The 25320-nt window shown below is 49.6% G+C and overlaps 1 protein-coding gene across 4 annotated transcripts; it reads left to right on the top strand.

The window, feature by feature from the left end:
• Nucleotides 1-1579: 1579 nt before the first annotated feature.
• ODAD4 (outer dynein arm docking complex subunit 4) lies at nucleotides 1580-25188 on the top strand. Of its 4 annotated transcripts, XM_038547326.1 has the most exons (13): nucleotides 1580-1835; nucleotides 4503-4634; nucleotides 4870-5020; nucleotides 5714-5775; nucleotides 6047-6212; nucleotides 7540-7764; nucleotides 7944-8151; nucleotides 14147-14233; nucleotides 15736-15932; nucleotides 19405-19505; nucleotides 22061-22145; nucleotides 24484-24651; nucleotides 24692-25188. In XM_038547326.1, exons 1-13 carry the CDS (start codon nucleotides 1722-1724, stop codon nucleotides 25024-25026), a joined length of 2031 nt encoding a protein of 676 aa, XP_038403254.1. In that variant the 5' UTR covers nucleotides 1580-1721; the 3' UTR covers nucleotides 25027-25188. The 4 variants fall into 4 exon arrangements, with proteins under 4 accessions (XP_038403254.1, XP_038403252.1, XP_038403251.1 ...); XM_038547323.1 differs by having other exon boundaries at nucleotides 1586-1835; nucleotides 4518-4634; nucleotides 24481-25188; XM_038547322.1 differs by having other exon boundaries at nucleotides 1589-1835; nucleotides 24481-25188.
• Nucleotides 25189-25320: the final 132 nt, after the last annotated feature.

Genomic DNA, 25320 nt, shown 5'->3' with positions numbered 1-25320 from the left:
TTATTTTCACCTACTTTTTTTTTTCTGATTTTCTAATTTTACCTTTTACATTGAAGTCTTCAGAGTTAATTTTTGTAATAGGGTGAGGCAAGGTTTTTTCTTTTGGTAAATGGCTATCCATTTGTTGAAAGATTATCCTTTCCTCCATTGAATTTTTTTTTAATATGTTATTTATTTATTCATGAGACAGAGACAGAGAGAGAGAGGCAGAGACACAGGCAGAGGGAGAAGCAGGCTCCATGCAGGGAGCCCGACCTGGGAGTCGATCCCTGGCTGCCAGGATCAAGCCTTGGGCCAAAGGCGGCGCTAAACTGCTGAGCCATCCGGGCTGCCCATCTTTTCTTAATTACACTTTTATTTCGAGGTGATTGTAAATGCAGAGACAGTTGTAAGAAATAATGAAAAGATCCCATCTATCGTTTACCCAGTTTCCCCCAGTGGCAACATCTTAAAAGCCTTGAGTACCATAACACAACAAAAAATAGATGCTGATGTGATCCACTGACCTTATTCACATTTCTCCACTTTTATGTGTACTCCTGTGTACACGTGTGGGTAGTTAGGGCAAACTTTTAACTATTTAAACTTTAACAACGATTTATTTAGCTCCTACTATGTGCCAGACAGTTGAATTCTGAAAATACAAGGTTATAACAGGGTCCCTACCTTAATGGAGGTCACAATCTCATTGGCATTGGAAGTTGATGTTTTGTTTTGTTTTATTTTATTTTAATTTATTTTTTGGAAGTTGACGTTTTAAAAGTAACGTGACGGGATCCCTGGGTGGCTCAGCGGTTTAGCGCCTGCCTTTGGCCCAGGGCGTCATCCTGGGCTCCCGGGATAGAGCCTGCTTCTCCCTCCTCCTGTGTCTCGGCCTCTCTCTCTCTCTTTCTCCTCTATCATGAATAAATAAATGAATAAATCTTAAAATAAAATAAAAGTAACGTCGCAAAGGCAAGGTGCTCGCTGGAACCTGGAAGAATCTGGCCTACCTTTTTGGCATAGTGAGGGAATGGGGGAAGATGTCAGGAAAGGCCTGCATCAGAGCCTACCACTAGCAGGTGCTCAATAAATTCGTTAAAGTTGTTTTTAATGATTTTTAAACATTTATTCATGAGAGGCAGAGACAGAGGCAGAGGGAGAAACAGGCTTCCTGCGGGGAGCCGGATGTGGGACTCGATCCCAGGACCCCGGGATCACGAGCTGAGCCAAAGGCACACGCTCAACTATTGAGCCACCCAGGTGCCCTGTTAAATTAAGGTTAAACCCAACCTCATCTTCCACGAAGTTTCTTGCAAATCCTCACATCCTGCATGTGGCGGTGCACAGTGCACATATCCTTGCTACGTACGCCTTATCCCTATTTGGAATTCTGCCCCCGGTGCTCTGCTGACTTCTCTGGCTGTAAACTCCGGACACGGGAGAGAGCCGACGGAGCCCGCAGCAGCACACTCCGCCCGGCGCGGCCCGCCCGCAGCCCCGCCACGCGGCTATCACGCCGTCGCCCCGGCGCTACCGGGCAGGCGCATGCGCACGCGCACGCGCACGCGCACGCTGGCGGCCGACGGACCCGGGACTCCCGCCCCAGGAGCGAGGGGAGGGGCCGGAAGCATCTCTGCGCCGCCCGGTTGCTAAGCGACAGGGCTTCTACAAGCCGCACCGAGGTTCTCCGGCTTCTCTTCCTCCCTTTTTCTACTTCAGCGTCACCGAATCCAGCCACCATGTCGGACCCAGAAGCCGACAGCTTGCGAAGCACCTTTCCCTCGTACATGGCGGAGGGCGAGCGGCTGTATCTGTGCGGAGAGTTCTCTAAAGCCGCCCACAGCTTCAGTAACGTGAGTCGGTCTCTGAACCTCCCAGTCACCCATCACCAAGTGGTACCTGGAGGACCCTACTGTTTCTATTATTCATTTGTTCCTGATTGACGCACTGCCGTCAACTCCTGTCATGCTTGGCCATTTTCTACCATTTCCCACCTGCCTCCTGCCTGACTGTTAATAACCATTCTCTCCATTAACAGTGACTTCTGCCTTTTTTTTTTTTTTTTTTACATAAATGTCTTGTGACTGGTCTCTTTCCACAGAGCAGCCTTAATTTCCCATCATTGGCTGGGAAATTGGCTTCGAGGCTGCATGCACAAGTGGCGAAATCTCAAGCACGCAGTTGCTCACAGATGATGACGAGTAAATAACATTATTGTACATCATAGTACAAATTGCTCAACCCCACCCTGTGGGGATTAAGCGCTGTTTTCAGATATTAGGCACACCGCTGCTAAGGGCAGTTACAACCCTAGGGAGGTTCTGTTATTACTCCATTTTATAGATGAGGAAACTGATATAGAAGTTGAGTAAATACCCGAGATCACTGAACTGGCAAGAGAAAGGATTTGAATCCAGACACTCAGATTCCAGTACTGAGGTGTTAACCACCATACAAACTCTCTCACAAGCTACTAGATGTTATTTTTTTTTAAGTTTTGTTTATTTATTGAGAGAGAGAGAGAGCATGCGCAGCGGGCAAGGGGGAGAGAGAGAGAGTCCCAAGCAGACTCCATCCTGAGTGTGGAGTCCCACTGAGGGCTCAATCTCAAGACCCTGAGATCACGACCTGAGCCAAAACCAAGAGTCAGACACTCAACCAACTACAATACCCAGGCGCCCCAAGCTATTCGATGTTCTTACCACAATTTCTTTTACAACGAATAGCCCACTTCTTGTTCTAGAAGAAATGGTAGGATAGTCCTCTTACCAGTCCCAAGACTCCTCCTAACATCAACCTTCTCCACTGCTACCCAAAGTCTTTGTCCCTTTCAATCATCAATCACACCCCAAAACCCGAATGGTTGGCCAGATGGGTCAGCTGTTGAATTCAAAAGCCCTCAGGCAAAGAGAAAAGAACACCCTGAGGGGAAATAGCTTTAAGTGAGAGAAGTAGACACCTTCCACAAAAGCCAGTAGTTACTTCCTCTTCCTGGAAAAGGAGAAAGGTCTTAGATAGGTATGAGTGCAGTTTGATACCTCAAGAAGAACAATACATCACAGCTCCAATAATGATTTTTTTCTTTTCTTTTTAAGATTTATTTATTTACTTATTTTTATTTTTTTATTTTTATTATTTTTTAAAAAGATTTCACTTATTGGGCAGCCCCAGTGGCGCAGCGGTTTAGCACTGCCTGCAGCCCAGGGTATGATCCTGGAGACCTGGGATCGAGTCCCACATCGGGCTCCTTGCATGGAGCCTGCTTCTCCCTCTGCCTGTGTCTCTGCCTTCTCTCTCTGTGTGTGTCTCTCATGAATAAATAAATAAAATCTTAAAAAAAAAAGATTTCACTTATTTATTCATGAGAGACACAGAGAGAAAGAGAGGCAGAGACACAGGCTGAGGGAGAAGCAGGCTCCATGCAGGGAGCCCGATGTGGGACTCGATCCCGGGACCCCAGGATCACACCCTGGGCCAAAGGCAGGCACTAAACGGCTGAGCCACCCAGGGATCCCCGTTTGCTTATTTTTAGAGAGAGAGTGTGTGTACCTGTGCATGTATGCTCAGTTGTGGGGGGTGGGGGAGTGGGGGGAGCAGAGGAAGAGGGAGAAAGAGAGGAGTAGACTCCTCAATGAGTGCAGAGCCCTACCCCACCTGGGGGTTCCATCTCTCCACCCTGAGATCATAACCTGAGCTAAAATTAAGAGGCAGACACTTAACTGACTGAGCCACCAGGTACCCCTCCAATGATGATTTCAAACAGAAGAGGGGACATGGGGAGCAGAAGTGTTCCATTCCCTCTTTACTGCCCAAATTACAGTTTTGATTTTGCTAGCATTTTCATCTTAATCTCCTGAAATAATGATTCATTCTCAATAAGCTATATAAAAAGAGAATTAGGGGAGTGGATGATTCAAGTTACAGATGTCCTAAAATCTATTTTGTTAGCCTTCAGAATGCTCAGCCTCTGAAATGTATTTTGAGTGTTGTGGTTGAATTTAGTCCACACTAAAATTCCTAAGCTTCTATTGCTTGAGCAGGCTGGAGGAACCCCAGACATCTGGTGAAATGTGGTAAGTCCACAGAGTGGTATATTCACACATCTCCACCAGTGCCTTTCACAATAATAGCTAGTGATTTGAACTTGTTCAAGATGAGCTACATACAGACAATCAGTTTGAGCAAAGATCAGTGTCTGAAAGGATCCAGAGACCTGTTTGCTGGCCTTGAGGAGGAGTCCCCTTGAAATTCTGGCAAGAGGGCAGCCCGGGTGGCTCAGTGGTTTAGCACTGCCTTCAGCCCAGGGTGTGATCCTGGAGACCCGGGATTGAGTCCCGGATCGGGCTCCCTGCATGGAGCCTGCTTCTTCCTCTGCCTCTCTCTGTGTCTCTCATGAATAAATAAATAAAATCTTTAAGAAAAAAAAATTCTGGCAAGAGGGTTTGGGTGCTCTTTCCGATCAAGCTCCCACCTTGTGCTGCCTGGTGCCTGTCAACCTGGGTGGGTGGTTCCTTTCTTAGGCTCTTCACCTTCAGAATGCAGATAAGAACTGCCTGGTTGCCCGATCCAAGTGCTTCCTGAAGATGGGAGAGCTGGAGCAATCCTTGAAGGATGCTGAGGCTTCACTTCAGGGTGACCCGACTTTCTGCAAGGTAACTCCATCTGGCCTTCACCACTGCCGTTGCCTGTCATAGACTCTGATTAGAAGAAGCTGGAGAACCAGCCAGAGTGCTTAGGGTTTGATGCCTTTTTCTCTCACTAGGTCACCTACCTAGCTACCTGCCTCTGTATCCCCACCTTATCTTCCACTCAGGATCCTCTGTACCACCACACCTAAGTCCTATAAGGCCTTGTCTGCTACCTCAATTTGACATCCTCCCATTTCAGGGGATTTTACAAAAGGCTGAGACCCTGTACACCATGGGAGACTTTGAGTTTGCCCTGGTGTTCTATCATCGAGGCTACAAGCTGCGGCCTGACCGAGAATTCAAAGTTGGAATTCAGAAAGCCCAGAAAGCCATCAACAACTCAGTAGGAAGTGAGTGACCATCAGACCTATGCCCTTATCAGGGAGGCTCTTGGAATCCTTAGGCTTGAAGGTACAATGAGTGAGCAGCCACCACCAGGCCTGCAGGGAATCTCATGGTTGGATTTGGTTGCTGATGATTTTTTTTGTTTTTTGTTTTTTGGTTGCTGCTGATTTTGTTGAAGATTGGGAACTGTCTATCCAGAGAACAGGCCCTGATCCACTGAGCTCAGTTCTGCCACTTCTGGTTCTCTAAGCCAGATGCAAAGGCTGTTCACACTAGGCTTGCCCTTGGCCTGGTTTCATAGGATAGAATGGGGTCTTGAGTCTTATCTTCCCTAGTACCTGGCTTCCTTTTTTACCATGTATGCAACCAAGGACCAGCCTTACCCATTGGTTTAGTGGTAGAGAGAGGAGGGAGGAGAATACAAGTTGCTGCTGTGGGTGGCAGAGTGTGGAAATAGCTGGGAATGGGGAGCTCCCCCAGTGCTCAGGGACTGCCTTTGTTTGGAAATCTGGCTGCCATGCCTTGGGCTAGGAGGGCTTGCCTGGCTCTTAGGAGAGTATTATTCCTGCTCAGACCCATCTTTGCCTCAACCTCTACCACCACCACCACCCCCAAAGGCAGCCATTTCTACGTAAAAAGGTATAATAGGTCATGCCTGAGGGCCTAGCATAGCTGAGCCCCAGCTTCTTTTCTTGCAGGTCCTTCTTCAATTAAACTAGAGAACAAAGGGAACCTTTCCTTCTTAAGCAAGCAGGCTGAGGTAAGGATCTTACCTGAGGTCTCAGTGGCCTTCTTACCTGGGGGCAGTCAGTTCCTGCCCATCATGGGCAGCCGTGGGGCAGAACCCCACGGCTGCCCCAGCTCCACAGGGGTCTTAGGAGTCTAGCTGTCCCCAAACCAGACACACTCCATGGTTGTTGACCCCCAGAGAGCTCCTGGAGGAGATGTCTGGGATCACAGACTCTGGGGCCATGTCTGGGCACTCTGTGCTCCTTGTTGAGGCTCTATTGGGTATTGCTCCATCTTCCCAGAGTATGAAAGCCCAGCAGAAGCCTCATCCCATGAGACAACTCTTACATCACCCCAAGAGAGAGTCCAAGAGGAAGGGCTCGCTCAAGAGTGAGAAGATTGTCCGCCAGCTCCTGGGCGAGCTCTACGTGGACAAGGAGTATCTGGAGAAGCTCCTATTGGATGAAGGTTTCAGATGCTTTGTTTGCAACAGGGAGCTTGGGGCTAAGGAAATCTGGGGCAGATGCTTAATGTGTGAGCTGAAGATGGAGCCTGTCATGTGACACTAGCCGTCATGCTCCTGTGGACAGGTTTTCCTAGTATTCTCATTCTCATTTACAGATGAAGAAACTCCGGTGCAGAAAGATAAATAACGCACCCAAGGTCACATATCGGTAAACAGTAACAGGGCTTTTGGGTTTGAATCTAGGATGTCCAATTTCAGAACCAGTGCCCTTAGCACTATGGTACCCTTGGGAGGGAACCCTAGAGATTGGAGTTCCTTTACCACTTTGGTCCTTAGAGGGGGTATCCCCTGGGTCTTCAATTTGTAGAAAGGGCAAAGGAATCCAGCTGGGATGTGCTAAAAGGGGAATCCTGTGATACTAGTCCTAGAATGTTCCAAAATCTCATCTGGTCTAATTCCTCCTTTTATAGATAAGGCAAGAGAGACCCTGACTGGGGAACAACTAGTCCAAGATGCCAAGCAAGTTCGTGGTGAAGCTGACCCCAGAGGCCAGCTTCCTAACCTCCAGCCTAAAGCTCTTTCCCACCATACTGTGGGGTGGTGGCAGGAAATAGGCTGAGCCTTGAAATGAGGTGGGAGGGTAGGCATACTGCCATTAGCTGACAAGCCTAAGCAGGGATCATCCTTGAATCGAATGCCTTTTCTCCAGAACTGACTTCCTGAGGTCATCTGCAGGATACCCTGCAGGCCTGTGTCTCAGGAGCAGTTTTACTGCTGGCACATCTCTGTAAGAGGCCTGGACACTTCCTCCAGAGGAGCTTCTACGGAGGAGAGGTAGCCTGAAAATTACCCTAAGAAGCCTTGCAGTTTTGTTGCCAACTCTAACCTCTAGTCTGGCAGGCAGGCAGACTTGGGCACATGCCTCCAGCCCCCAACTGACACTGGCCCACTTGGCACCTGGGGAATCCCTTGGCGTTGGCAGCCGGGTCCAGGTTGTACATTCATACTCAGTCTCCTCAGAGGACATGACCTGAAATAAGGGGGCCCTGAGGGTTGGAGTCCTTTCAGACAGCTGTCTGCCAGTTGCTGTCTCCTTATATCTTGCCATGAGAGGCCTATGCAATAAGTTCTGCAGGGGGTGCCTGAAAGAGGGGCTCCAGCCTTGTCTGGGTCCACATAGAACCACTCTGCTATCTACAGGCTCTTGCTCTCCTCAGCTCAAAGCAGAGTGCCCCACAGGGGACCCCACAGCAGGAATCCCCAGCCAAGAGGAGGTGGCTCCCTTAGACACCAGTTCTAGTCAGTTTCTCCTCACACCATTCTTCCCAGACCTGATCAAAGGCACCATTAAGCATGGCCTGACCGTGGAGGACCTCATCATGACAGGCATCAACTACCTGGATACCCGCAGTAACTTCTGGAGACAGCAGAAGCCCATCTATGCCAGCGAGCGGGACCGGAAGCTGATGCAAGAGAAGTGGCTGCGGGACCGCAAGCGCCGTCCCTCACAGACAGCCCACTACATCCTCAAGAGCCTCGAGGACATTGATATGTGTGGGTAGCATTCTCAGGAGGGCGAGGTCCCTGCCACGTGGTGGGAGAGCAACACCAGGGCCCAAACCCCTGGTTTCGCTGGCCTGTGGGTCATATCTGGGGGGGAGGCGGGTTCTCCCATCAGCCTGAGGAGGCTGCTCCCACCACCGAATCCCCCCCCACCCTGTTTCCCTTCCTAGTGCTGACCAGTGGCAGTGCTGAAGGGAGCCTTCAGAAAGCTGAGAAAGTGCTGAAGAAAGTGCTGGAATGGAATAAAGAGGAGGTGCCCAACAAGGACGAGCTGGTTGGAAACTTGTACAGCTGCATAGGGAATGCCCAGATTGAGCTGGGGCAGATGGTCGCAGCCCTACAGAGCCACAGAAAGGACTTGGAAATCGCCAAGGAATAGTGAGTGCCCAGGGAAGTTCCGAGTGGCTGAGGCCCATGGGCCCACAGATGAGCAGGCAGGGGCTCCAAGCCAACCTTTTGCCAGGGCTGCTGGTGGGTGGCTACAGGGCAGACCTAGTTTGTCAGCTTTTTTTGCCACAAGGAGGAAGGCAGTGGCCCCCAAATACCAAAAAGCTCCCAGAAGTGTGGTTCTGAGGGGATATTTCTATTTTCAAATCATCTCAACAAGCATACATTAACCTCAGACCTGCCAGATGGTGCTAGTGGGGGAACACAACAGGGGCTAGACACAAGGGTCATCTCCCCGCAGATGCAAAACAAAGAGAGTGACATAGCTAATAAATGGTAATTGTGGGAAGTATCATGAAGACATTTTACCAGGGGAAGAGTGGCCAAGAAGAAGCCAGACCCAACGGCAGGGGTCAGATGAAGCAGGGCCTCAGGTACAATGGTGCTGACCAGGAGCATGGGCTCTGGAGTCAGACTGCCCTGGGCTTCCAAATTGTGCCTCACAGCCGGGGACCTCAGGCAAAGCACTTCACCTCTCCCAGCCAGGTCTCCTCTGTCCTGTGAGCCCATCAATAGCCCCTTCCCGATAGAGCAGAAGAGAGAGGACAGGAGAAGCGCACGTACAGATCTCAAGACTGTGCTGGGTATCCATAATAATACTGATACCAACTGTCAGCTCTCCCCTAGACATGAGGGCCCCTGGCAAAGGTACCGTCACTTTCCAGGCATCCTGGTTCTAACCTTTGGAACCTTCCACAACTTTCTTCCACTTAGTTTCCACTTGCCCCACAGTCTGAGCCTCTCCCTACTTCCCATCATTCCATTTCCATTCACAGTCAGGTCTCGGCTCTCCTGCCCCCAGGGGCTCCCATATGTCACCTCCAGAGGCATGCATTTCACCCAGCAGTTCTTCCCCTGCTGACACACAGGCCTCAGTCTCTCATTGCCTGAAGGTTAAAAGCACATGGCATCACTTGGCACTTGAGGCTCCCTCTGAACCCACTTCATAGCCCTCCACATCACTCTTCTGTTTGGATCAAATTTTTCTTTTCTTTCTTTCTTTCTTTCTTTCTTTCTTTCTTTCTTTCTTTCTTTCTTTCTTTCTTTCTCTCTCTCTCTCTCTCTCTCTCTTTCTTTCTTTCTTTCTTTCTTCTTTCTTTCTTCTTTCTTTCTTCTTTCTTTCTTTCTTGATTTTATTTATTGATTTGAGAGAGAAAAAATGAGCATGAGTCGGGGAGGAGCAGAAGAGGAGGGAAAAGGAGGGGGAAATAATCTCAAGCAGACTCTGCACTGAGTGCAGACCCTGATGTAGGGCTCAATCTCACAATCCCAAAATCATGACCTGAGCTGAAATCAAGAGTCATATGCTTAAACAGCTGAGCCACCCAGGCATCCTCAAACTGTATTTCTCAAACCCCCCTGCCCTCTCCTCACTCACCTGAGCCCCATGTGCTATCTATTCCCAGTTCATTTCTCACTGGCCTTTGCTGTATTGAACAGAAATATCACATATTGGCCAGTCCAGAAGTAGAAAATAAGCAATGGCTTGGGAGACAGAGCTGACTTTGATTCCTAGCTTTGGCACTCAGAAGCTGTGTGGATTTGATTAAATTGCTTGTCTTCTCAGTTTGCTCATCTCTTACTCCTAGAGATTATGAGGATTAAATCAGATATGTATATATAATGCCACAAATGCAACCATCTCCTCTGCCCTAAAGACTCACTTATAATCTTAACTTCTCAGCAGACCTCCCTCTCAAGCGCCAGGCCTGCATATCCAACTGATTCCAAGGCATTTCCACTTGGATGTCCCACAGAAACCCTAAATTTAATGTATCCAAAGTGGAACCCCCTATCTTCCTCCTAAACCTCTTGTTCCAGGGTTCTTTATCTGTGAGGATGGCCCTATTGGCCTTTCAGTCATCAAGAAGGGGACAGGGCAGCTTCCCAGAACCCTCCCTCTCTGCTCGCACCCAGCCAACCTGCATGTTGTCTGGGCCTCCTCCTCCTTGTCTCTGAGGTCCTTTTTTGTTTCCCTCCCACCACTCAGTCCAGACCCTTCTCACTCTTGCCTGATTCCTCCAACCTGGGTTTCTTGTAGCCCAGCTGGCCCTTCTGTGCAAAACAAGTCCAGTGGTAGGATTGGGATAAAGTTCCAGCTCCTGATTCTGCTAAACTCAGGCTGCCCTTCCTGACCTGTCTTCTCCTGGCCCCTGGTCATCCTGTGCCCCAGCCAATACCTTATGGCTCTATTCCTGTAGCCCCTAAACAGGACTCCCTTCTCTTTCTTCATCAACTCCCTCCTTCCCATCCTTCAAATTGTCAATGTGTCTCCTTCAGGAAAGTTCCAAGTAACGCACCCCCCCCTCCCCAGCATGATTTAGAAATCCACCCCCTGCCCCCACCTTGGTGATCCCTCTCTACACACCATGTGGATTCTAGATCCCCCATTAGACTGTGGACTTTGGAAAGAACTGTCTTATATCTTTCTTTTTCCAGCACCTTCCCAATAGTGGGCATGTAATAAATGCATGCCAAGTGACTAAATAAACATAGGTGTTCCTCTGGCAATGTTAGTCCCTTTTTACCACCCATAAACGGGCCTCTGGTCTTGTTTGTCGGTTCAGGTACTCCCTCATCCTAATCAGCCATGCCCCCCCCCCCACCCTGCATGTCAACCCCCCACCCAAAGCCTGCTGGCCCTCAAAGCACAGCTCAAACCCCAGCTTGTCTCAGCAGTGTCTCTGGTCACCCCAGCCTTTCTTACTCCAGATACTCTAGATGATTTGTTTGCATGCTTTCTCATTGCTATTGTTATTTCTTATTGCATAGTATTATGAATGAATTGATATATCACAACTTATTCATTCATCACACTATACAGAGAGCAACTCTAGAAGGGGAGGCTGCCATCAGAGGTGCTGTCAGAGCAGCAAGTGCACGGTATGGCCGTAGTCCAAGGAGAGAGGCAGGTGGGAGCCCTGCTGGGAGCTGAGAGGGTTTCAGAGAGGACAGGTCAGCCAAGCGGACAGAGGGGGAGGGAGAGAAGTGGCACAGATGGAAGATGCAGGGCGGGGAGGTGAGACCTGGGGGGAGTGGCAGTCTAGTTCCCATGCCGGAAAGGACTGCAAATGGAGGAAGAGTCTGTTTTTACACAAGTGCTAGTGTTAGTGTTGTATTTGGTCTGTTACTCTGTGGCACTTCAAGCAGAACTTAGAAGTCTCTCCTCACACCACACTCCACTTACTTACCTGGGGCCATGTGGACACGTGTCCTTTGGCCCCTTTTCAGCGTATTTACCTATACATTTATGTACATATGCACATACCTAGGGTTCTTAAAAGCAACTCATTTTTTGATTTTTAAAAAGCACGTGTCTCTGGGCGCCTGGGTGGCTCAGTCAGTTAAGCATCTGCCTTCAGCTCAGGTCATGATCTCAGGGTCCTGGGATAGAGCCCTGCTCAGTGGGGAGCCTGCTTCTCCCTCTCTCCCTGTCGCTCCTCCTGTTTGTGCTCTCTCTCTCTCAAATAAATAAATAAATAAATAAATAAAATCTTTAAAAAAACAAAACAAAACCCAAAAGCATGTGTCTCAGAAAGGGTCTAATTCTTTAAATGGCTCCAGACAAATCCATTTCAGTGTGCATAGTAATATCTTTAGCTACATCCTTGTGGGCGGACACTCAGACTGTCCCACTTTTGCCATCAAGCACAGCAACATTTGTGTGCATGTATCTGTGGGAAGGGGAATGGCTTGATGAGACCTGCATATTTGAAAGGCAGATTCGGCCATGATGGGGAGAATGAGTCCAAGAAGCAAAGTTTCATGGGGGACCTAGGAGCCTGCTGAGTGGCAGGGCCTTGAGGGGTGATGAGGAGGAAGAGAGTGGAAGGAGATGCTGGGGAGGGGGGAGCATTGGGGCACGATTTTCTTATTAAATTTGTTAGGGATGAATTGTTTTTTAAAGATTTTATTTATTTATTCATGAGAGACAGAGAGAGAGAGAGAGAGGCAGAGACACAGGCAGAGAGAGAAGGAGGCTCCATGCAGGGAGTCCTATTGGGACTCGATCCTGGGACTCCAGGATCATGCCCTGGGCCAAAGGTAGGCGCTAAACCTCTGAGCCACCCAGGGATCCCGAGGACGAATTTTTTAACAGATCGGTGTGAGTTAAAACAACCCAAGTTAATTTTTTAAAACACTTTATGTATTCACTTGAGAGAGAGAGAGCGAGCACAAGCAAGTGAGTTAGGAGAGGAAAAGGGAGAAGGAACGGAAAGAGAATCCTGAGCACACTCCACACTGAGCTTGAACCTTGACATGGGGCTCAATTTCCCAACCCTGATATCCTGACCTGAACTAACACGCAAGAGTCACATGCTTAACTGCCTGCACCACCCAGATGCCCCACACTCATTCTCTTCTAGTTCTGAAGGTTAGAAGTCTAAAGGTATTATCACTGGGCCAGAACCAAGGTGTTGGCAAGGCTACGCTCCTTCCATAGGCTCTGAGGAGAATCTGCTTCTAGCCTTTTTCACCTTCTAGACTTGGACTCAGTACCCTGTTCACCTTATGATCCCATTCACTCCTCTGCTGTCAGGCGAGGAACACAGCATCATGCCTCAGGCCTGCATTATTATTTTTAGCACAAACGGGGCAACAGATGTAGTATATACTCCTATCTGACTTTTTAAAAAAGATTTTATTTATTTATTCATGAGAGAGAGAGAGAGGCAGAGACATAGAGAGAGGGAGAAGCAGGCTCCATGCAGGGAGCCTGATGTGGGACTCAATCCCTGGACCAGGATCACGCCCTGAGCTAAAGGCAGATGCTCAACTCCTGAGCCACGCAGGTGTCCCTAATCTAACTTTTTAAAACCTAATATGTTAGGGACTTTTTTAATACACAAAAATCGCCAGTGCTGGGTCACTGATTGAGGTTGTTTCCAATGTTTATTATTAAAAACAATGCTTTAACAAGTGTTCTTGTCACATTATCTTCTCAAGGTAAATTCCTAGAAAAGGAACTGGTGCATCAAAGGGACATGTTTGTAAACTCTTGGATGGTTGCTCTCCGGAAAGGTTCCAATGGGGTTCATTCATGCCACAGGGCATGAGAGGGTCTTTGTGCCACAGCTATGCATCCTGGGGATCATCCCTCCAACTGGACCACTGAGGCCAAGGCTCCTGTCTTTGCCTCTCTTCATTTTTTTTTTTAAAGATTTCATTTATTTATTCATGAGAGACGGGGGGTGGGGGTGCAGAGACACAGGCAGAGGGAGAAGCAGGCTCCATGCAGGGAGCCCATTGTGGGACTTGATCCCGGGTCTTCAGGATCACGCCCCGGGCTGAAGTCAGCGCCAAACCGCTGAGCCACCCGGGCTGCCCCTCTTTGCCTCTCTTCAATTTCCACAGTGCCTAGAATAGCCAATTTCTTTTTCTTTCTTTTTTTCTTTTTAGGTAGGCTCCACACCCAATATGGATCAAGACCTGAGATGAGGGGCACCTGGGTGGCTCAGTTGGTTTATACGTCTGACTCTTGGTTTCAGCTCAGGTCATGATCTCATGGGTTGTGGGATGGAGCCCTACCTCTGGCTCCTCATTCAGTGGGGAGTCTGCTTGAAAGATTCTCTGTCTCTGCGTCTCCCCTCCCCCCAAATAAATAAATATTCTTAAAAAATTTATCTGAGAGAGAGAGCATGTGCATGCACAAGCATGGTCCGGTGGGCAGAGAGAGAGGGACAAGCACTCTCCACTGACTAGGGAGCTCAATGCAGACCTTGATCCCAGGACGCTGGGATCATGACCTAAGTTGAAGGCAGATGCTTAACCAGCTGAGCCACCCAGGTGCCTCAATAAATAAATATTAAAAAAAAAAAAGACCTGAGCTGAGATTAAGAGTTGGACACTTAACCAAGTGAGCAACCCAGGTGCCCCTAGAATGGCCAATTTCTAGTGAACAACATATCCTGCTTCTTCCCCACAGTGACCTTCCTGATGCTAAGTCAAGAGCCCTTGACAACATTGGCAGGGTTTTTGCCAGAGTTGGGAAATTCCAGCAAGCCATTGACACGTGAGTGACCAAGGACTGCCCCTTCCCCACCCTAGGGCCAGGACTTCCCACCCTTACACTGGACTCCCAGCTTAGGGCCAGTGTGCCAGGCAAAGAGGCATCAGAAGACCTGAGTTTGGCTCTTGGCTCTGCTAGGTGACCATGGACAAGTCACTTTATCGGCTCTGGGGCTCATCCGTTAAATTGACTAGAACCCGCTTCTGCTCCCTAAAAAAAAAAAAAAAAAAAAAAAAAAAAAAGAACCCGCTTCTGCTTACAATTTCCCAGGGACAGGGGCACAGGTGCATGAATTACTGGGATCTCTGACTGGAAATTCTGATTTTCCAGGTCTGGGTTGGAGCACAGGAACCTGCTTTTTTCTTTCTTTCTCTCTTTCTCTCTCTCTTTCTTTCTTTCTTTCTTTCTTTCTTTTTTAAGATTTTATTTGTTTGTTTGAGAGAGAGAGAGAGAGAGCACATCAGTTGGGAGGAGGGTCAGAGGGAGAGGGAGAAGCAGACTCCCTGTGAGGCTCAATCCCAGGACCCTGAGATGATGACCTTAAGTAAGACAGATGCTTACTTAACTAACTGAGCCACCCAGATGCCCTGGGAACCTGTTTTTAACAAGCCCTCCAGATGTTCCTTACCTTGAGCAAGTTTAGAAACTGATAGACTAAGTGACCTTGGGGACCTCTTCTGAGGGTCTTCTGTGAGTGTGGTCATGGGGTCACTGGGAAGAAAGGTTGAGTTGTCCAGATGGCCCAACTGCTGAACTTTTGATATCCAACCTTGGGGCTGGTGACCAGCTCCAGTGGCACAACTCAGCCCCTGAGAGACTCAGGGCAGGACCTGACCTGGCCAAGCCTGCACTGGGAGGGCTGGCTCCGCGGGCCCACTCACATAGCACCGAGAACAAATGTCCTCCGGGTGCCCAGCGCTGGATCAGATTAGGCTCATTTATGGGGATCCTTCTGTTCCACATAACTTGGTTTTCAGGATGGCCCCTGGTGTCTATGTGCCAAAAGACAGATGAGTTTAAGAATTCACTTACCCGTTCATTTCTTTTTGTAAGAAAATATAAGAAACTTATGCCTATTATTAGAATATTAATTTGGAAAATGCAGAAGAGTAGCAGAAAAATTATTCAGTTTCACCACTTAAAGACTAGATCTAACTCTAATCTCACTTTATTGATGTCTCATTTTTTCCCATTCTCATCTTTCCTGTGTGGCTTTTATCTCCTATATACTTAATAATACTCTTCAATGTTATTTTTATGTTATTTGAAATGCAAGTTTATAAACATTATTTTCAATTGTGGTATCAGATTCCATCTGTAAATGTACCAAAATGGCTTTGGTAGTTTTAAAATATCTGAATGCTTATTGGCTCTGCCCCCGTTCTGAAAGAACCGGTAGTTGGAGAACAGGTTCTATTCCACCACTGGCTAAGAATCCTCGGCCCACTGTGGCCGAGTAAACAGTTTGCGTGGAAAGAACTGACCCTGGTTTTTCATGTTCCCAGGTGGGAGGAGAAGATCCCTCTGGCAAAAACCACCCTGGAGAAGACCTGGTTGTTCCATGAGATCGGCCGCTGCTACTTGGAGCTGGACCAGGCCTGGCAGGCCCAGCATTATGGTGAGAAGTCCCAGCAGTGTGCTGAGGAAGAAGGGGACATCGAGTGGCAGCTGAACGCCAGCGTTCTGGTGGCACAGGCACAAGGTAGGGGCTCTGGAAGGATTACCCTTGCTTTCCCAGCTCTTAGGCCGAGTTGACATGCCAGGGCTGGGAACCCTTTACCCTCCCAGTGCATCCCCCACCAGCTGAATTTGGACTCTGAGAGTGGAGGATCAACCCTTCCATTTTAACCAGTGTGTGGTAAACACCTTCTTTAAGCTAAGCTCAGCGAGAGCCTGGGACACCCCAGAAGCTGCTGCTGAGGAGCCCAGCTGCAGATCTGCACAGCATTGTGTCATCATCAAAACAATGCTCATTTCCTCTGGCCTTGGTACCCTTCCCATGTGCACTCTTACACCTACTTACCATGTGAGCTAAGGATGAAGGTATGATTGTCCTCATTTTGCAGGTGAGGAAACTAAGGCACTGAGAGGTTCAGCTGATTGCCCCAGGTCACACGAGGGACCTTTTCAAAACGATGGAAATGTTCTGAAACTGGGTTGTGGGGATCATGGCACAACTCCATAAAGTTACTAAAAATCACTGAATTGTATACTTACAAATGGTGCATGTTATAATATCTAATTTTTTCTCAATAAAGTTGTAAAAAATAACCCAGCAAGGGATAGGGGTGAGCAGGAATAGATGAAACAGAGTTGGTGATATTTTGATAATTGTTGAAGGTGGATGATGAGTAGTAGGGGCTTGCTATACTCCATCTACATTTGTGTATATTTGAAATATTTCATAATACAAAGTAAAAAAGGAAACTGCTGAGGCCACAGGTTAGTAAGCAGTGAGGCTGGGACTAGAGTCCAGTTCCCTGACCCCAGTGTGCAGCGGACCCCAAGGGAGGGAGGCGATGTGGCAGGGACTGGAGTCAAGGGCATCATCATTCATTATTCTTAGCACAAATACTTCCTTGGCACTTTTGAGGCACCAAGTGGGGCATTCAGTGGGGATAACCATTGGTAACCATTTCCTGCCTTCATGTCTGAGGAAATCACTTTGAAGTAGAAACCTTAAGGATGCGGAACACCCTGCTGGCTCAGTGGTTCAGGGCATGATCCCAGAGTCTGGGGATTGAGTCCCACATCGGGCTCCCTGTAGGGAGCCTAATTCTCCCTCTGCCTGTGTCTCTGCCTCTCTTTCTCTGTGTTTCTCATGAATAAATACAATCTTAAAAAAAAAAAAAAGAAAGAAAGAAACCTTAAGGATGAGAAGGCACCAACTATTCTAAAAGCTGAGGACAGCGCTTTCCAGCCAAAGGAACAGTGTGTAGAAGGTGGGGAGGAGTTTGGTGGATTTAAGAAGCTGAGGGAGGCCAGTGTCAGCCCAGGCCCCTGGGGGCCCTGAAGGTCTGGATGGGGGAGGGTGATGAGGAGCCAGATCCGCAGGGCTTCATGGGCCTCTTTACAAATCAGAGATTCTTCCCTAAAAGCACAAGTAGAGACAGCCATTGGAAGTTTAAACTGGGGGAAGCTGTGAACACTGGTGCTTTCCCTAGAACCCTTTCCTGTTCTTAGGAGGACATCAAGTAAGCTGAGAGGGAAATGCAATGTACCCCTCAGGGTCGATGTTGTCCTCAGTCTGCTCCTTTTTTTTTTTATTTATTTATTTTTTTTTTATTTTTTTATTTTTTTATTTTTACTTATGATAGGCACACAGTGAGAGAGAGAGAGGCAGAGACACAGGCAGAGGGAGAAGCAGGCTCCATGTACCGGGAGCCCGACGTGGGATTCGATCCCGGATCTCCAGGATCACGCCCTGGGCCAAAGGCAGGCGCCAAACCGCTGCGCCACCCAGGGATCCCTGCTCCTTTTTTTTTAAGATTGATTTATTGGAGCACTTGGGTGGTACAGTCCCTTAAGCGTCCGACTTTTGGTTTCAGCTCAGGTCCTGATCTCAGAGGCCTGAGATTGAGCCCTGTGTCAGGCTCTGCTTTCAGCACAGAATTTGCTAAAGTTTCTCTCTCCCTCTTCTGCTGCCCCTCTCCACTGTGCACTTTCTCTCTCTCTCTCTCTAAAATAAATAAATAAATATTTAAAAATTACTTATTTATTTATTTTAGGGGAGGAGGAAACTTTAGCAGATTCCATGCTGAGCACTGAGCTCAACACAGGGCTCGACTCAGGCTCAGAAACCTTTGGCAGACACCTTGGGCAGTCAGTCAGCCAGTCAATGATTAGGTCCCAGCTCCAGCACTAACTAGGTGGGTGGGTGAGTGAGCTCGGACAGCTGCCACTTCCTCTCTGGGTTCAGCTTGTGCCAGTGTGGGGGCTAGATTCCAGCTGCTGGCCTGTGAGTCACATCCAGCCCTTTGGTATCTCTCTTGGCCTTCACAGCATGTTTGGGCAATTTGAATGAACAGTTTCAAAATATGGATGTCAGGACGCCTGGGTGGCGCAGTGGTTGAGTGTCTGCCTTTGGCTTGGGTTGTGATCCAGGGTCCTGGGATCGAGTCCCACATCAGGCTCCTCACTCCACGCAGGGAGCCTGCTTTTCCCTCTGCCTATGCCTCTGCCTCTCTCTCTGTGTCTCTCATGAATAAATAAAATCCTTATTTAAAAAAAATAAATAGGGGGCAGCGCCGGTGGCACAGTGGTTTAGTGCCTGCCTTCAGCCCAGGGCGTGATCCTGGAGACCGGGGGTCGAGTCCCGTGTCGGGCTCCCTGCTTGGAGCCTGCTTCTCCCTCTGCCTGTGTCTCTGCCTCTGTGTGTGTGTGTGTGTGTGTGTGTGTGTGTGTTTCTCATGAATAAATAAATACATCTTTAAAATAAATAAAATGAAATAATTAAATAAAATATGGATTTCCAGGAGCACCTGGGTGGCTCAGTCAGTTAAGCATCCGACTCTTGATCTCAGCTCAGGCTTGATCTCAGGGTAATGAGTTCCAGCCCCATACTGGATGGAAAAAAAAAAAAAAATATATATATATACACATATATACAAATATGTGTGTATATGTATATATATATAAAATGTGTATATATATATGTGGTTTCCACTTTTTAAAGATTTTATTTATTTATTCATGAGAGACACAGAGAGAGGCAGAGACATAGGTAGAGGGAGAAGCAGGCTCCCTATGGAGAGCCTGATGCAGGACTCCATCCTAGGACCCTGGGATCATGACCTGAGCCAAAGGTGGACGCTCAACCACTGAACTATCCAGGCACCCCTGGATTTCCACTTCTGCAACAATTTTAAATTGGGGCAACATGGAATTGTCTCCCTGCCCTGGAGACACATGATGTGTGCACAGGCCCTACCCCAGACCCTTCTTTCCTCTCTGGCCTCTCTGAATGGCTTGCTGTCCAGACTCAGGCTCCCAGGTTCTGGTCCTTAGTGGTGAGATGGCTCAGAAATGTGATGGAAAGGGTGGTGGTAGGCAGCTCAGTACTGCTGCCCGAGGCCTGGGGCTTCTAACTGATCCTGGGAGGGGCCAGGCAGCCACATTGTGCAATACATAGTGTCACAATCTCCCTGTGCTGTGACCTCTTCCCTGCTCTCCAGTCAAGCTGAGAGACTTCGAGTCCGCGGTGAGCAACTTTGAGAAGGCCCTGGAGAGAGCGAAGCTGGTCCATAACAACGAGGCACAGCAGGCCATCATCAGCGTGAGCTGCCCACCCCACTGGGCGCTGGCTGTGGGGAGGGGGTGGCTGGGTCCTCAGGCTCACAGCCCCTCAGTCAGCCAGTCCCTGGGTATTTATTACCCACCAACTGCAGGCCACATTCTAGGTGGGGTAGTGGCTTTCACACTCTGGCTATTGCTATCAGTTTATAAGGCAACCCAATATAACCTATTTTTATTTGAGATAAACAAACAATAGAAATGGAAGTTTTACAAGACATATTTACCTTTACTCTGTATGCTGATATTTCCCGTTATATTCTCCTATAGTTTCCATTTTATTTTCTTTTGTTTAATGCTGGTTGCAACTTCTTCAATTGATGTTAGGACTTGCATTTCGGAAAATGCTGCCTCCTCCAGGAGACAAGAAATACATTCAGTGTGACTGCCTCCCTCACATGCTTAGGGAGGCTCTAGAGCACTCAGCAAGACAGCCGCCACCACATGCTGCTATTTAGATTCAAATGAATGAAAAGGAAATAAAATTGAAAATTCACTTTCTCAGTCCCACAGTCACATTTCAAACCACTTGAAATGTGGCTGTCCCATAGCCGCAGGTGGCTTGTGGGTTCCAGAGAGTGTAGATCTGGAGGGTTCTCATGGTGGCAGAAATTTCTGTTGGACAGTTGCTGGCCTAGCTTCTGGAGGCAGAGACCAGAGATGAAGCCAGGGCAAGCCTGCAGGTGCACCAGATTTGCCACTGCTGCCAGAGCCGCTCCAGGCAGATACATACCCTCAGCAGGGGCAGCATGCTGACCTTACAGATGCACAGGCAGTTTGAGTGAATCTCCTGGCCTCTCACCTCCCACGCCCCCACCCCTAGGCTGCCCCATGTTGAAATTCCAGAGCTTCCCACCAGCACATAGCTGGACCCCAGTCAGTGTCTGCTGGTGTGAACTAAGCAGGGCTCTAGTCCTTGGGGAGCCTGCCCCCGTGGTTAAGAGAGGTCAGACATAATAACTAGGGGGCCCCACAAGGGGCATGGCCTCAGGGACCAGGCTGAAGGTTCAGCAGGTGCTTGGGAAAGAGAACAGGGACCCTGGGAAGTGACAGCTGAGGACGCTCCAGTTAGGTGGGCCTCATGCTGGCCTACGAAGGACCAGGCTGAGAAGGGGCAAGCGCGCTGAAAGCACAGGAAGCCATGGGCCCTGAGGTGTCTACAGGAGGCAGAAAAAGAGCCCCTGGGCCTGGATGCAAGGGCCAGCTTATGATGGCAGATGGAGCAGGACCACAGGACCCTAGACAGTTGGTAGACCAGCCTAGACCTGAAGGGTTGGGAGTGGCAGAGAGACCTGACCTACTCGGTTTTCTAGGATGTGAGCTCATGGTTTGTGAGGACCCCGGTGAGGCCATCTCTCTCCTGTTGTGGTGGGGAAATCGCTCCTGAGAGATTCCACCACGTGGCCGTCTATGCTCTCCTTTCACCTGTCCCAGGGCAGCTTGGGTCGGGACTGCTGTCTTCTTCCTCAGTAGAGGGGTCAGGTCCCCAAGTGTGCACCTTGCCCTCCTGTGGAAAAGCGGTCCTTCACTGAAGTGCTGTGGCTGCCCCTCCTTTCGTACGCACCACCCCTCCCACTTAACGCCCTTCTGCGTGATCACCCTACAACCAGAGAGGGACAGCTCCGTAGTTCAACCCAGTAAATACTTGCTGACCGCAGGTTGGCTCTGAGCTGCCCAGCCCAAAGGTGACAGCTATGGTCCTGGCCCACAGGAAGCTTGCTGTCAGCAGGAAGGTTAAAATAAAAACCCCTTGTCCCTGACCAGGTACAACAGGTGTAAGAGTGAGAGCCCCCCGGTGGGCAAGGCAGGGCTGGGCTTTCTCAGCAAGAGAGGTCTGGGGTCACCTTGAAGGCTGGGCAGAGTTTTGAAAATGAGAGGCAGTGAGAAGCACCTGTTGTTATGGGCCCCTCATGAGACCAGGTTCCTGCCACCTCATCATCCTGGACTGGCAGCTCCAGGCGGGAAGGTATACTGGGGGAAGATCAATACCCCACAAGAGCATCCAAGGCCCCCGTGGTCTCTCTGTGGATGGTTCCCGAGTGCTAACCACTGCTCTGCCTGGAACAACAGGCGCACAGGCTGAGCCCCAGGCCGCCAGGGAACCTGCAGACACCTCAGGGCTCCCGGGAGACAGGCCAGCACCCTGGTCCCACCCAGCAGTGGGTTTCCAAGTCCCCTCCAGGGCTGGCTGCCTCACTGAGTGCTTTAAGGGCTTCACAATAGCTGGAGCCCAAAGAAGCTCCTAGTAAAGAGGCCAAAATGAGAAGACAAAAGGCAACTCTGAAATATCTAAGCCCAAAGAGGCCCATGTATCTCCTAGCTGCAGCTGTGTATCTCCTACCTCCTAGTGTAGCTAATTCCAGGTCCCTAAGTATAAATTAACCCCGGGGCAGAAGTTCAGAGAGGAGCCTGGGCAAATTGGGAGGGCAGCAAGGCTGGTGCAGAGCCCTGCCTTCTGGGGTTGGGGCTAGGGTGGAGAAAGGGAAGGTGTGGGTGCCATCACAGGTTAGGAGAGGTCACCAGCTTCTCCACCCACAGGCCTTGGACGATGCCAACAAGGGCATCATTGAAGAGCTGAAGAAAACTGACTACAGGGAGATGCTGAGAGAAAGGAGAGAGAGAGGTGAGCACCCAGAGGTGGCTGCAGGGTTCCTGCCTGTACTCCCCAGCAGTGCCTCCAATCCAGGGCTGGGATTCTGGCTGCAGGGTGCCCTGAGGCCCCAGCCTGCCCCTGGGTCAGAAGGAGGTCCAGCCCATCTTGGGCTGGTGTCCAAGTCCACGCTGACTGCCCTGAGAGGCCACTCCGGTATTTCTCCAGTTAGCTCATCAGATATTCATTAAGCACTTGTTATGCGCTGGGAAGGTGTGGGATTTGGGGAAGCCAGAGGTTTGGGGCCCCTGCCTCAGAGGAGTCCACAGCCCTGGGGCAAAGCCAGGAGATTTGAGTTGTCAGCAAAGGGGATCCTTGCGTGTGAGCACTGCTTGCTGCCTGGGAGGAATGGCTCTTCTGAGAGCACAAGCAGAGAACTCTGGCTATCTCTGGGGCCATCCAGAAGGCTCCAAAGAGGAAGAATCATCTGCTTTAGCCTCCAAAAAATGCCCCAGGGTTTTCCAGGCTCGGAGTGGAAGAGGGAGGGCATTACAGCAGAGAACAGCAGGAACAAAGACATGGTGGCAGGATGACAGTAACTTAGACTTTGGGGGCCTCTTCCTGCATACTTGGCACAAGGATAAGCATCAGATAGGAATGATTTGCTCAGTCCTCACCACTCTAGAAGGTAGGTACTGGTTTTGGGGGTCAGTGGAAGCCAAGTGAGGTTGGGTGACCTGTCTGGGCCACACGGCTGTCTGACTTGGAGCCACATTGTCCTCTGCTGGGTGCTACTGCTCTCCTGGGCCTGTGTGGGTAGGGCATGCAGTGATCTGACCTCCAGGGAGTAAAGAAGCCTTTGACATCCCCCTGTCCCACCCAGCTCCAGGATAGGGTATGGGAAAAGGTGGCGGCTGGGAGGACCCCAGGCCCCACAGGAGTCAGCGGGGATGGGCCCCAGGAGATGGGGTGATGAGAGGCTGTTCTCCACTCAGTGCCTCCTCTATGCCAAGCTCTCTTCTAAGGGCTTTATATATGCTGACCTGTCTGATTCCTCCAAGAACACTATGAAATAAGTATTGATAAGGATTACTAATGTTTTGGATGAGGACACAGAGGCAAAAGTCCCACAGAAGCTTCCAGTCTCAGGCAGCCTGGCCTAAAACCGGGGCTTCCACCTTGGTTCTACAGTTTCTGCGTGCTGGGCTCTGGCGTAATCCTCCAGCAGCCAGGCATGGAAAGGCTGCGAGGCCTAGGCTCCGTGTTCCCTGGGGGACAGCGCCCCCTCCAGGCACCTACGCTGAAGTCCTCTCTCCTCTCTGATCCAGGCACAGCAGCAGCAGCGGGAAACTGGGTGTGAGGTTTCTGGGTATCCCAGCAGCCAGATGCCAGCCTTTTCTTACCCAGCGCCTGTCACGTGGTGGCTGGAGCTCCTCAGGGAGGGAATCTGCCTCTGCTCCCATGTCCTTAGAGCTGCTCTCAGGATCCACGGAGGCAAGAGATGTGAAGAGATACAGCAAGGAAAGGGCAGAAGCTCACCGTGGCTCCCCATTCCCTTGGCAGGCTGTGTGCTGGGGAGGTGTCCTGAAAACTCACTGGGAAGGCCTCGCAGCCGCAGCAGCTGCTGGGCACTTCCCTCCCAGAATGGCAGGTGGCAGCATTGCCTAGGTCTTCGTCGCCACATGGTGGCCTTGTCCCTGCTGTGAATTTAGAGCCCCTGTGGGCATCATAGAGACCAGGGACTTCCAAAAAGAGAGTATAGGGGAAACTCAGGAGGCCACTGTGACTTTTCTCTGTAGCTCATAAAAACATGGAACAAGGATCCTTTTAATCGTAAAAATAGCTCTCCACCTGAACTTCCTGCTAAGACGCTGCTCATATTTTGATAGGGAACCTCCTAATAAATGATGAATGTACTTCCCAGAGACAAAGAGTAATGCCGAATGAGGATGCTGGAGAAAAGAACCCCTCTGTCGTTTCCCAGCACCTGTGTTATTTTTCATAGGTAAAGAGAATGTGCTCTGAGAGCAGACCATCCTGGGTTCAAATTCTGGCCCTGCCATTTATTCAACCTGCAGTGCGACCACTGGCTGTGATTTCTCTGTCATCAGTTTCATGTCCTCTGACTATGAACTCAAATCCCTGACACTATGCCGTTAATTCCATGACCACTGCACAGCATCACCTCTGCAGCCTGCTTGATGCCTGGAACAGGGCTGATGCTCAGGAAACAATGACTCCCTATCTCTGCTTTTGGAAAGACGTGCTCTCTCTCAGAAACACAGGCCCCCATGGGTTGAGGTGCCACCAAACCCAGAGATGGACAAAGTTTTACTTTTCTTCTTCTTTCCTTTCTCTTGTGTTTCAGAAGAGGCCACTGAATTAGAAAGTCTGAGAGTGGCAGCAAAGGAGAAGGAAAGCGTGAAAAGAGGGAGAGACGAGCTGGAGAAGGTGGTGAAGCACTGGGAGCGAGAGCCAGCTGAGAGTGAGAAAGAGACAGAAGATGAACTGTCTCAGGAGACTCTGAAGGTCGCAGTGAGTGAACAAGAAGGAAAACAGGCAGAGAGAAGCACAGGAAGCCAGCTCTTTCAGAACAGGGCCAGGAGCCACCAGGCAAGACTCAGGAGACGTTGCCAAGATAGTGTCCAGAGACCTGGGTGAAGGAGGAGCGGGAGAGGCAGACAGGAAGCCGTTAGAAGTGACCAGGATGGAATCAAGAGAAATTTACAGGAGGCCTTCAGAGCTGGACCAGAAACCCTCAGGAGAATTAAGCAGAAGGGAATCAGAAGAACTGGAGAGGAGGGTTTCAGAAGCCAGCAAAAAAGAGTCAGAAGAAGCAGAGAAAATAGAACTGGGAGAAACAGCGGAAGTGACAATGGCAGAAAATGGTGAAGATATGGAAAAAGAAAGATGAAGCAGCAGGCCTCAGGACCAGGGACCTCGGGGGGCTTATTTGACTGGGCTTTCCAGCTAAGATTTGCCTTTAATTGGAGAACATGTGGACTGGGCTCTGCAGGTCACCTTGGCCTCTTTCTGTTAGTTTTCCCTTTAAATAGATACCTTTCACTCTTACAAACCTTGAGTCTGTCATTTTGCCGCCCTCACAAGAGTCCTCAAGAATGATGAGCCAATTGGGGGTACCACTTTCCAGGCAGAACTCTGACCTTAGCGGCAGCTGGGTGGCTCAGTGGTTGAGTGTCTGCCTTTG

This window comes from Canis lupus, chromosome 9 (genome assembly GCF_011100685.1).
Source record: "Canis lupus familiaris isolate Mischka breed German Shepherd chromosome 9, alternate assembly UU_Cfam_GSD_1.0, whole genome shotgun sequence".
NCBI classification, from domain to species: domain Eukaryota; kingdom Metazoa; phylum Chordata; class Mammalia; order Carnivora; family Canidae; genus Canis; species Canis lupus.
The sequence above is the reverse complement of the archived record's forward strand: the minus strand, read 5'-3'. Positions and strand labels throughout refer to the sequence as shown.

What these genes read in the sequence shown, in the direction of transcription:
- ODAD4 (XM_038547326.1), top strand. Translation starts at nt 1,722, where the DNA reads ATGTCGGACCCAGAAGCCGACAGCTTGCGAAGCACCTTTCCCTCGTAC. An exon ending in TTGGAAATCGCCAAGGAATA is followed by an intron (nt 8,152 to 14,146) that starts GTGAGTGCCCAG and finishes TCTTCCCCACAG; the next exon opens with TGACCTTCCTGATGCTAAGT. An exon ending in GACTCTGAAGGTCGCAGTGA is followed by an intron (nt 24,652 to 24,691) that starts GTGAACAAGAAG and finishes AAGCACAGGAAG; the next exon opens with CCAGCTCTTTCAGAACAGGG.